This window comes from Amblyomma maculatum, chromosome 1 (genome assembly GCF_055883805.1).
Source record: "Amblyomma maculatum isolate TAMU_Amacu chromosome 1, ASM5588380v1, whole genome shotgun sequence".
NCBI lineage: Eukaryota > Metazoa > Arthropoda > Arachnida > Ixodida > Ixodidae > Amblyomma > Amblyomma maculatum.
This window is the reverse complement of record NC_139344.1, coordinates 218,937,109-218,950,317: the sequence shown is the minus strand read 5'-3', so window position 1 is coordinate 218,950,317 and position 13,209 is coordinate 218,937,109. Positions and strand designations below refer to the sequence as shown.

The 13,209-nt window shown below is 46.1% G+C and overlaps 1 protein-coding gene across 1 annotated transcript in view; it reads right to left on the bottom strand.

The window, feature by feature from the left end:
• The window catches only part of LOC146205634 (transcription factor LBX2-like), a 67,527-nt gene extending 66,062 nt beyond the window's left edge, over window positions 1–1,465 (bottom strand). The window contains exon 1 of the mRNA XM_084586939.1: window positions 985–1,465. Within this exon, the coding sequence (XP_084443065.1) occupies window positions 985–1,465 (481 nt within the window). The remainder of the gene's footprint in view (window positions 1–984) is intronic.
• Window positions 1,466–13,209: the final 11,744 nt, after the last annotated feature.

Sequence of the window (13,209 nt, the reverse complement as noted above, 5' to 3'; positions counted from 1 at the left end):
TTTCATCTTGCTTCGATCAGACCTACAGTGAACTGCTGGACAAGTAGACAGAGGAATGCATGTGCATGCTTTAAATACGCCATCTCAAGCAAAGGACACAGCATTTAGTATTAAACGCTTCTCACACCTAGTTTAAAACACATTTACTGCCAGCCTCTTCGTAGATGACGCTTTCCGTTTATGAGATGGATTCTCTAAAGCTATTTAAGAAGCTTAACTTGTTCCATAGTCAAATATGACACCTTTTTGGCATTTCATTGTCTCCTGGTCGACATAAGCACCGTCCTCGGCATCGATTCGCAAACAAGGTGTAATAATAAAACCGGCTGCGCAGAGAATATCGGCAGGTTCCTTCGCGAGCATTTTAAAATATACAATCTGGGAAAAGCTTAAAACCATTGTGCTCACTCCCTTTTGAAACTTCAACATACCTTTTCATTAGCCATGGCTACTGAACTTTGGCGCATGGCGAGACAAAGAAATGATGGCCTACTTCTAACCAGTTTCCGTTTTTTTTTGTGCCAGCGTTGACCATATAGCATGCATTTCACAAGTTCTAAAGAAGGGGCACATGTATACTTGTTGCTCTAGACGGAGAAATCTGAGTATTATGCAGACATAGCATACCGGTGTCGTCGCAAAGTGAACCCGTGATTGTTTTGAGGATGCAGTGGAATCTGCAGGCTTCAAAACACTCACATATTCAGCTTGCAGGTGTGCGACTGCACGTATCAAAAACATAAGCACGTAAATTGAAGCGAACTTAGACGGTGTCAACCGATCATGAACGGTAGACGAGTACACTGGTCCCGATAGTTTCGTCCGCCACGTATGACAGCACCAGCCTTACGCAGTATGCCAACCATCAGAGCCCGCATACGCGATGGCAGCATTCGGCGCATGCAGGGAGCGCGTGCCACGTGCCGCCGGGAAGCGGCACGTGACACTCGAAGCGGTGGCCAGAGCGAGAAGGATGTGACTCACCGGCCGCGCGGTCTCCGGACTCGAGCCCCTCGAAGGCCTTGCTCGTCATCTCGAAGAGCGCATCCAACGGCGACGTGGAGCTGTGCGGCTGCGGTGCCGCCGGGCTGTCGGCCGAGTCACTCTCGGAACGCGAGTCCTCGTCGGTGGAGCGCGGCCGTCGGCGGCCGGGGCTCGCCGACTCGAGGTCCCAGGGCCGCACAATGCCAGACGTTCGGCGCGCGGGCTTGTGGCTCAGGATGTCCTTGATGAAGAAGGAGGTTAGGGGCTTAGGCGACGGGTTGGCCGGTGCCTCGAGCATGCAGAGCCGCTTGATCGGCCGAAAGTACTCTTCGTCCTCGGAGAAGTCGGCGCCGTCCAGCGAAGCCGTGCTCACAACGTCGAGTAGCTCTTCGTCGTCGCGCGCCGGCCGCAGAGGCGAGCCGGCCTCGTGTGCGGGCGACGCCGCCGGCTCGTCGGGCTGCTGGCCCGCACCGTCCGCCATGCTGTGCGCCGCTCTGGCTTCAGTCTCGCTGTCTGCCCCGCGGCCAGTCCATCACACGCCAACGCGGTCACTCATGGCTCGCTAGCAGCCCTGTCGGCGCCCGGCGAGGGGGCCGCGCCCGCCGCCGCCCGCCGACCAATGGCGCGCTGGAGGAGGCGGGGCTTCGCGGCGCGCGGGCTGGACCGGCTCGGGCGGCGCGCCGCGCTCGGATTATGCGCGCGCGCGGCCGATGACAGGCCGCGATCACGCCGTCACGAACCGCCGGCTCCCAAGGGCGTAGCGGCGCGCGAATGTGCAGCCCCGTTTCGCCGTTGGACGCGAAGATACGGCGCCCTGTCGAACGTGCGTGGGCCGGCATGGCTGCCTAACTTTACCTCTTTAACCTGAGCACGTAATGGACCGCACGCTTCGTCTGCTGTTTTCTTGTCCGTTCCCTCTTCCGGCCCTTCCTCTGCCATCCGCAACGGCCTGCTGTGCGTGAGATGGATTCGCAGAAAATAAGGCAAAAGCGAGTAAATACCTTGACTCAAATATACCATCTCTTTGTATACGCGAAGCGGGACTTTGACTACTCTTAGCCGACTGCGATGTGTGACATCAGCATGCAAATATCGACTGTCCTAAAGAGTGGATATATAATACTCTGCACCGTTACCTTGCCAATGATGCGAATGCAAGCTGCCTTTGTGATTATAGACTTGAATATAATGCCTAAAGCAGTGCAGAGAAGTGCGGCGCTTGGTCAGAAATATCTAAAACCGAGAAAATAAAGCAGTAATATTGGCCGTACATTGTGTAACCCAAATGACTTATGTTATGTTGAGGCAGAAAAGGAAAGAAAAATAAAGAGCCTCGGCCCATGCCACTATGGTATCTCCATTCTTGCGAGTTCATACCGGCCGCACCGCTAGAAAACTACGTGCTTAACTGCGATAAAAACAAAGAAATGCCGGCCTCACATGAGGCAAGGGATTCAAGGCATCGCAAGGGCGCGAAATAGCGGCATTGCAGGACAGTGTACGACGACGAAGCGCGAGAGCAATCTTGCTCATGCCGTTCACGTTTTTCCTGGCTCACATACGTTTGGACCAGAAGTATTAAATTAAACGCACTTGTCTTTTTTTTTTTTTTTTTTTTTTCGTGTTGACGTGCAGGATAGAAGTACGTGTTTTCAAATATCCGCCATTTTACAACTACACTTAGGTCGGTTAAACGTCTCCAACCACTACGTATACATATATATGCAGAGAAACGAAGATAGACACCCTTCCTCGTTTCTCTGCAAAAGCGCTCCAATATGTGCAGCGTTTTGTTGTGATCTTTATTGCATTTCGATTAAATATGTCACTTCTAAGGAGCAATAATAATTATTTTATTAATGCTCCCCCCCCCCCCCCCCCCCCCCTCGCTCTTCTTTTTTATTATTCATTTCAGTCTGAAATAGGTAAGTTGGATCAGAAAGGTCCCTGCGCCCCTTCGGTGACGTCAGGTTTTATTCCTGTTTGCGAGAGCGACCCAAATCTAACGGAACCATGCAGGATCAATGAACAGCCTAACAACATAGCCCTCTTTACCCGTGCAACTTCCTATGATTTATAAATAGCTACCAAAACTTGGTAAAAAGTCAACCACCCACTTGAGAAGGAAAGTATCAGTTGAACGCGAGGTAAAATTGCGAGCCAAAATTGGTGTTCGATCAGTGGTTTCTACGGCAACGTTGCTTTGCAATAACCATATCTCTTTTCTTTTCTATTTCCTTTTTCTTTTTTTTTTTCTTTTTTTTTTTTTTTTTTTCATGCTTCGTTTTAAGCTATAGCCGTGGGCCCGTGATTCTCTTCGTCTCACCGTTTTTCTTGGTTCTGTAACTTTTGTCCTTTTGTGCTGATGCAATGAAAAGTGTGCGCGCTGAACGCTTCCCACACGTTTTTAGAAATTCATGGGCCCTCCTCGCTTATGTGTGTGGTCTTCGTCCTGGTTCCTTGGAAATGTAGCCTCAAATACATTCAGTTTAATAACCTTATTAACAAATCACACTGTTGTTGGGTGCGGTCAATGTATGTTTTGTAGTTAACCCTGTGCATTAAGCCTTAATGATTGATCATCATTGCTGTGAAAACTGCAGTAATAGAGAAGTAAATTTTTCTCTGAAAGACCTCAGAAAGTTGATTGGTGAAAGAGCGTTTTTTTTTTTTTTTTTTTTTTTACGTGTTTATTTCGTCAATCTTTGTAAAAGAAAGAATGGACAGACTTCATATTCACGGGGGCGCTCGTACTAAAGTTGTATATTCACATTGGCCGGTCGAGCAAATCGACATAGCAGACAGACACCTGCCAACTACAACCGGAGCTCACTTAACGCAAGCTTTCTTTTTATGTTTTTCTTTCTGAAGTGGCAGTATGTGCTTCGCACACGCAAATATATGTGATACAGGGAAGCAAAATTGTAATAATGTGGTAGCAATAAAATATAATACATCGCTCTAGATCTCACATCCCTTTCAAAACGCAAATTTAGCGCCAACGTTATTGTTGCTCCAAAAATGCTTAGCCCCTATAGGAGAGCTAGTTAAGAGAACACATAATATCAGTTACAGATGTAGGGAAAGGGGAAAACTTGCATAGCGCTACATCTGAGACGAGTATTCGGATTGGTACAGTTCATTATTTATTTATTTATTTATTTATTTATTTATTTATTTATTTATTTATTTATTTATTTATTTATTTATTACAGACAGTTGTCATTAGTGGCGCACGTCATGCCCGAGTGCTGAGCACGGAAGACAAGGGGAAAAGAGGACAAAAACGGCAAGCGCTACTTCCAGAAAAAATTGTGTACGAAAGAACGATCAAGATATATCAACACACAACGTGTGTGTGTGTGTGTGTGTGTGTGTGTGTGTGTGTGTGTGTGTGTGTGTGTGTGTGTGTGTGTGTGTGTGTGTGTGTGTGTGTGTGTGTGTGTGTGTGTGTGTGTGTGTGTGTGTGTGTGTGTGTGTGTGCGTGTGTGTGTGTGTGTGTGTGCGTGTGTGTGTGTGTGTGTGTGTGTGTGTGTGTGTGTGTGTGTGTGTGTGCGTGCGTGCTGGGGGGAGGGGGGGGCTGCCTCGTACCCTCCTTAATGTGTTTATATGTTTTGTTCGTTCTTACCAACAAATTATAGTTGTCAGTATAGTGCTTGCCCATGTAGTCTGTTGTTCTTGTTTGCTGCGCTTTGCGTTCGCTATGTATTACCATCTAGCCCAGATGCACATTTTACTAAGCTTCCTTCTTTTTCTTTTTTTGAACAAGACTGGGGTTTATGCAAATATCTGCACACTCTTCAAATTTTACTTTGCCAATACTCGTGGCATGCTAACAGGTGTATTTTTGAATTATTACGAGCAAGCTTACAAAGGAGAGATTAGAGTATAGGCTTGCTGTTACACAGAAGCAAAGCAGCCTATTCGTTTGGCGAGGACGATGGAAACCAGTGGCATGCAAGCTAAAATAGCGTACACATATCCTTTGTGCGGAGCGCTATATTGGTCAGAATTGTGCCTTCTGAAGCCATGAAAGTAATTATTAAAGGAGCTTGACTGGAGAAACGGCAGAAAAAGGTGCGACAATAAAACTGCATAATACCCGACGAACCGTCCGAAAACAATCAAAGAGACCATCACATTTTTTCGGCAGAGAAGACAACAAAAGAGGCATCAATATTTGATTACAGCCACCCTATCTTCCTCCACTCCACGTACAAATGTCTCGAACTTTCCTTTCGTACCACTATAAAATTGACCTCTTAGCTGAAGCTGGCTTCTCTGCTGAGCGTGTGTGCGCGCCGGGAAGCACACCTGTATGTAGCACACCACCCTGGAGGAGTCGACGAGGGCTTTAGTGAAAAACCGGTGATTACATGGCAGGAGAAAACAAAAAGAGAAAAAAAAAAACGACGCAGGTTGGTGTATACACTCCAATACTTTGCAATATCTTAACCATCGGGAGAAGCGGAGTGAACAAAGTAAATACACTTGGAGATCAGCGGAGTGTTCGTGCTTCTGCTCGTATACTTCGTCATTTAGATTGCCAAGCTGAATAGGATAAAACTATTGACTCGGTACTTCGAATAATGGAGAGCCTGTAGGCAAAGTTTTATCTTAGATCATTTAGAGGTTTCATAGCCCTGCACGACACACATTTAAGCGAAAAACAATATTAAGTGCTCATGTTAATTTTTTTTTACCTTTTTCGTTTGCAGAAATAAACACTCACATGCTCATGGTTTTCAACCCGCTCTGGAGTACACACACACACACACACACACACACACACACACACACACACACACACACACACACACACACACACACACACACACACACACACACACACACACACACACACACACACACACACACACACACACACACACACACACACACACACACACACACACACACACACACACACACACACACACACACACACACACACACACACACACACACACACACACACACACACACACACACACACACACACACAAACACACACACACGCACACACACACACACACACACACACACACACACACACACACACACACACACACACACACACACACACACACACACACACACACACACACACACACACACACACACACACACACACACACACACACACACACACACACAGATCTTTATACAAGTGTCCCTTCATATTTCCCCGTATTCTTAATATGGTTGACGTGTTTAGGAAGACTGCTTTGTGACGCCGGCGCTGCTTGATGCTTTCCAGTATCCTTCAGTCATTGTTTCAGTCAATGTTGAAGCAATGTTTCTTCTGTCAACGTTGAGTCTAAAGAAGTCAACGTTTTCCTTTTTGTACCTTCAGGCCATTCTGAAAAGGGATGAAACAAGGGCCGAGCTAACAAGCAATGCAGCCTCTGTTATACTTTAGGCCCTGAAAAACACTATAGAATGTCGCTTTTTGACCCATGTGCAGCCTGCTGCTACAATATTATATATCTTAACAGTTTTCCAGGCTTCGCGGAAAATAAGTGATTGACCCTAGTTAGGATAACTTTATCTTAAATGTACAGTCTTTGTCAAAAGTGTAGAGGCCAGGTAGTCTGCTTCTGGGCCGATTATTGTGGCTTGTAATGCATTTCCAGTGTTCTGAATCCCTTGATGGTAATTAGATGTTTTGTCCTGCCCTCTCCAATGGGAAGGACTTTCGGGCTGAACCAGCGCAATTACACGGTTCAGAAGCAGACCCCCTGGCCTCTACACTTTTTACAAAAGCTGTACGAGTGGCTGATAACAGTGCTCAAATACACAGCATCTGAAAAGTAACTATAGATAATTACAGAAAGGGAATCTATTGCTACCGCGTTAGTCTACTTTCCATCCAAGCTTTATTGCCATATATAGTCCAAGTTGACCAATAACAGAAACAGGCCGCTCTGTGCTGCTTGCACCATTTTGAAGAGACCAACGCACACTCAGTACACTGAATACCTGACATGGCGTCCTAGTATATAGTCATATAGCTCCCGCTTCGCATATGAGAGGTGCAGAGTTCCATTCACATCGCCGACAGCGATACCCACATATTTTCTAGCGAATACAAGGTTTTTCCCGCAGTGGGGCACTGGGTTCTACTGGGGTGAAATGTTCGGGGAATTAAAGGGCCTTCGCCCAACCCACCTTCAATGGCAAAAACCTATTAATGTTACGTTCCTTCATAGAACTATAAAACGAGTGCGCGAATGTTGTTATACCAGTCCTTAATTAGTACTAAAACGTATTCGCGAACTAATCTCATTGCCGTCAGTTCTGCAAATATGGGTACTAACGATGAAACAACTGTAGAAGCGTAGGGAGAACAGATCCGATTTTTTGTTCCTGTAGCTTGCTATCGCAGGCCACTCTGTCGGTAGACATATTCCAGTTTGACGGAGGTGCCTTTTCAGTGCTCCTGTCTTTTTGTTGTTGTTTTGTTGCATTTTTAATCGCTTCAACAACAGAACCTTGAAGGCACCGAGTATTGAACTTTAATTTATTTTGTTTCACGTGCTGCGAAAAAATGTATAAGTTCAAGAAACATAACGCTGTGTCTCTGTCTTAATTGCATAGATGTTTTTTTTTTTCGCCCTCGTCTTTATTGCGCTGATATCTTAATCCTCTATGCTGAATGGCATGTCGCTAACGTAATCCTTGCTTTCCGCGCCTTTTTCAGATATATCTCCACCTCCGCGCGCTGCATGGAGGTAAGCTGCCGAGGACAGGGTGTCCAAGTAACACGCGATATTCCTCGGGACGGGAACTGCCAAGAGACGTCATTGGCACCATCGGGGTACAAAAAACTAGATGGGCTTCAACGCTGCTGAACCGAATGTCCCGCGATAGATGTACTGATATAACACAAGGGTGGTTTCAATCTTTATTTTATAGCTTTCTTTATTGCTGTATAGCCACTGTAGCAAAACTGCCGTGGTTTCTATGGTTATTAGCAAAATTGTAAATTGGTCAAGAAGAAAGGAAAGGCGCAGTATGTGTCACAGTTATGGATGAACACCTGTACCATGCCGTAAAGGAAGGGAAGAAGGATGGATTAAAAGAAAGAGAGAAAGAGCTATTCTACTGGAGGGCTCAGCTAAATTTAGCAGCCGCTGTCTGCATAAAGTGTCTGGCCCATCACATCTGGCGCCAGCTCGCGCCATTCCTATTTTAGTTGGCACCATCCTACGAACGGTGTTCGTATGGAGGCTCCCGAGTTGGAATGCAGGTGATAATGATAGAATGTAGGTGCAGGTTAAAGATCCCCAGGTGGTCGAAATTATTCCGGAGCCGTCCACAGTGGCAACTCTTTCTCTCTTTCTTATTTCGCGTCCTCCTTCCTTACTCCCCTTATAGTGCTGTTCAGGTGTCCACCAGAAATAGTGGTATAATACTGCACCTTTCCTTTGCACTGCCTAAGAACGGCGTTCGATCCCCCAGTGGTCGAAACTACTCTGTAACCCCCCCCCCCCCCCCCTTTCTGGCTCCTTTGTCTCTCTTTCTACTTTCACTCCCACTTTATCCCTTCCCTTACGGCGGGGTTCAGGTGTTCACAGAAACAGGTGTGATAGATACAGCGCCTTTCCCTTCAGGTGAACCAATTATCATTATTATTATTATTATTATTATCAGCAGTTGTTTGCAGGAAAAGGTAATTCAAATATCCGGAACGGAAAGTAATAGGCTAACCACAAAATTACTGTAAAATACCTGATTACATGTAGTTGATTCCTTGTATGTTGTGCATATATATAACTCGGTCTCGTAAGAACGAGAGGCGCGCAAATGCTCTAAGCTTTTCATAAGTCTAAAAAGCTATACTTTAGTAAATTAATACTTGGGCTAATTAAGGACTCTTGGTAGGTTGAACCGCGTAGTGGAGAAAATTGAGGCGTGCTTAATTTCACGTCCTTTTGGTCACTTCCTGCATGGTTAACCAATGCTCACTTGTCGTTTTTGTTTTCTTTTTGTTGGCTTTGCAACTTGTCAGCCTTACGTCCATTCAATATATACATAGACAAGGGCGTGTGTGTGCATGTGTGTTGGTTTCATGGGGGGGCATGTTAGCTAAGTATCCGGTTAACTGCCAAGGAAGTAACAAAATGTGGCATTCTGCTGCGTGTCAAAACTTGTTCCCCTGCTTGTTTTTCTTCTAAATGGGCCACACTCCAATCGATCATGTGTCTGCGAGCTCTCGCCTTTCCTTGAGGAGATTACATTGCACGCATGGTGAGCTCCAAGCGACAACCCTCAAGAGTCAAGTGGAGAGAGCAAAAGGGCTCTTTACTGGAAAGCAGAAATTCTGCGGTGCGTAAGTGTTAAACCATGCACCCACAGGAATGTTACATCCAGAACATTTAAGGCGAGAGAAGGCCAAGGAAAGCAGGTGCAAATATAAAGATACACAAAAAATTATCTGTCACGATTCCGACAAACAGGACGAATTTCTTCTGAAGTGCGAATGTGTAGCAATCAAGCTCAAAGGTTTTAAGCGAGGGTGCTGAAAAAAAAAAAAATTCATTTATGATGCTTTCACGATTCCTACGAACAGGACAAATTTCTCCTGAGGCGCGAATGTTAAACAACAAGCGCAAAGCTTCTGGGCACTGCTTGAACGGCGAGGAAAAGCACTCATATAGCATGCTCCGCAGAATGAGTTATAGGTTATATGAGGTTATACATTATATATTTGTCTTTTATCCTTAATGGCACCGGATATTCATGAAAAGTTCAAGCAAAATCAATAACAGAGCATTTTGAAATGACGAGGTGACGATGAAGTAAATGCTGAAGGTTTTAGTGGCGGGTCAATCCAATGGTCCGAATAAAGCACATCAGTGACGAAAGCTGAGCAGTGCGTGCACAAGCGAAATCTAAGTCTCGTGCGGTCGCTTTAGGCAATGAAACTATTATGAAGATTGTGTAGGAGAGAAATTTAAATGAGATCTGTACACAATGCATGAAAGCCAAGGTGGCAGAAGCATTAAGACAAAATCGATTGTATTCTTCTATTAGCTGCTGTGCCTACTGATGGCAGCTTCAGGGAGTTTGGTATGAAGCGGGGTCGTTATAAGCGGCGAGTTTTAAGTCCTATGGAATTGAGCTTCAGTGGCCTTTGGTGCTCTAAAAGGAACACCCAGACCTCATTTTTTCCCCCGCGGAGCACAATTCAGATATCTGAAGTTTAGACACATTTTCGAGACAAACAAATTGCATTTTAAGTAGAAGCTTTATTTTGCGGTAAGAGATGTATTGTTACCATCACTTCACTGTGGAAGCACGATACTGTCGCGTTGCTCCAAGTCAAATACGCCATCTTTACTTGTTCATGATCCTTCCGAAATCCTTTCATTGAAGACAATCTGCTAGAAAGCTTCTTTGACCTGCAAGTGATGGCATTCGTCTTCTTGTTAAGGATGCGTAAGACATTCATGAATATATATCTCCACGTGGTTTCGTCCACGACCGCTAAGTAAATTGTTATTAAATTTTCTATTCTAACCAGTTTCGGTTTCGGTTTCAGAAGGCCAAAAATGGCTGTGATGTCACAATCAAGTCTAGGCCACGTGGATATGGAAAAAAAAAAAAAAACTGCGATATAATCGTTGATTCTTCACCAGTTGAGATTTTTGTTCTTGAGGCAGGCTGGCTTTAGCATTGTAGTGGATTCAAATGAGAGGGGAATGATTATGTCACTGTTTCGTCCCTCACGTGGCCTATAGACTTTACTATGACGCCACAGTCATATCGTTCAGACGGTTGAAACCGAAATCGAGATAGATAAGAAAAAATTTGGTTATGAATTATTCAGCGGTCTTATAGCGAATATCAAATGGCGATCCGTGCACAGTAAGGCCTTAGTCATCTTTACAAAGGATTAAACTCAAACCTAAATATTTGATGTGTATTCTCTTTTGAAGGGCATTACGATTGGAACGAACATAGCATTTTAATCGGGTAGCTTTCGAATAGATTGGAAAGATTAATAGGGAGAACTAATCTTTTCCCGGACATGATTTCAAGAATCAATTTCTTTTCTTCTTATTCAAGTTTCGCTTGTAATAATGAAAAGTACAAATTATTTGATGTCGGGTTAACGCGGTTCAATTGCAGAAAACAGGAGTTGAAAACGTTCTACGTACTTTATACATTGCTATTGTACGAAGGAATTGAAGATATTATATATAGTGTGATAAAGGCGTTCATAATATTTTTCCTCCATGAACTTACATTTTTTTTTTTATATGAATGTCAACTAAGTTGCCCTACACAGTATGCCGTTAAATTATATATAACAATAACACTGTTCGTCCTTATCGTCTGTTTATTCTGAAAGCCTTTTTTACGCACTGACATAAGCGGGACATAAAGTTGGTGACGCCATCCATTATGCTTCCTCGGGTTTCATGCGTGACACCTGCGTGCAGGTCGAGCGGTGCTCTTCGTAATAACCCCAATGTTAGAAGGAGCGAAAACGTACTCGTATATACCTGCCAGCAAGTATACTTCGTCTTTCTACATGCATACGGAAACAACAGATGGAAAAAGGTTCACTAGCTAGTTTAAGTGCTATGAGATACGTATAGGTACACTGTGCAAGACGCCTTTGAGTCTTAGCAGTATCATGGGTGCAATTGCAATCCTCATCTGCTAAACGTGCCTATAAAATATGCCCAGTAACTCATCCTCAGCCTGAAGCAAGCGTGACCGTCTTGCAGTAGGAAGAAAAATGACTAAATTTATTTTTACATTTTCTTTTTCCAGCTCGCGGGGCATGCACGATGAAGTCGTCGTCGGCAGTATAGCAGCAAAAATAGCGCCTTAAGCCCGCTGATAGTTTGCGGAGGCACTTTTACGGCAGATCCCACACAAATACGCACGCGTAGACTCGGAAGGCGTGCAGTCGTGACGCTCGCTCGCGCACCCGGAAGAAAAAAGGCGTACGCAGTAGCTTCGCAAATACCTCTTTTATTTTCGCCGCGTATTGAAGAAACAAATGGACACGATCAGCTCAATGGAGAGGCATCGCTTGCTTTTCCATCGCATTTTACATTTGCGTGCGTCTACGCCTGTCCGTATATGCTCCTTGGATGCGTCGCTGGATCGAGCGCACGTTTCGAGAAAGGAAGGAGGCTTGATGCAGCGGGAAAGAAAAGCAGGGGTTGGATCCTGTATTCCCGAACGCGCCAAGTTTCGCGGATTTTCATGTGCACGCCGGCTTTCAGCGATCCACTCCGCGAGCGTTCGTTTCTTGCCTTTCTTGCGACTCGCTTTTGCGTGATCCACTCATGACGCATGCTGGGACTCAGCACTCAAGAAGCACTCGACGCACGAGTGTATACAAGACACACTCGACGCACGAGAGGTGCGTTAGGGGACAGGAAACTGCACAAACAATCGCACGTCCGCATGAGAGTCAGGCTCAGCGTTGCGCTGCCCAGAGGTGGAGACGCGCTCAAGCGAGACCATATACAGTTTAGTGCCGGAAAGGAAGAAAAAGAGGGACAACCAAAAAGCGCCAAAAGGAGAGGAAGAAAGCTGGCCGCGAGAAGGAGACGCGTCAATAGTGGCGCGGTCCTCGCGCCCGTCTTCGCCGCTGATCGGCCATTTGATCCAAACCTGCGCCACCCGCCTTGAAGATCGGCAATTGAAAATCGAAGCGGCCGCCGTCTCGCCGGACGAACTCAATGGTCGCGAAGGGCTTTTGTTGGACGCTTTTCAGTCGAGCTGCGGGAGCTCACTGTGCATCGCTGAGCGAGAGGCGTGGACACGGCCGTTATGTGCCCGGCTCTCTGGCGCGGCGCTTTCTTTGAGCGCGCCGCGGTGACGCGCTGCGGTTTTTGCTTGGCGCGCTCGCTCAGACGCGCGCACGCGCTTTTACTCCTGGCATGAATCGCACCGAAGTGGCGTCTTCACGAGCGCACACCTCACCACCTCCCCGCCGACTGGAAGAGGCGACCGGATTCGATCTTCCGCCGGCACGGCTCGTTGACAGAGCGCGCTCTCTGGCTACTCCGTCGTCTCACGCGATGGCCCCGCCGTTTCGATCATGTGGCTGGGGTTGGCCACCGTCACCGTGCTGCCGCGGGGTGACGTCACCATGCCCTTGAACTTGCTGCAAAGATTTCCTTGCCAGAATGTGCATGCTTGCCGCCAAAACCGTATAGCGTGCCTCAGGATTAACCGCTGAATAATCACGAG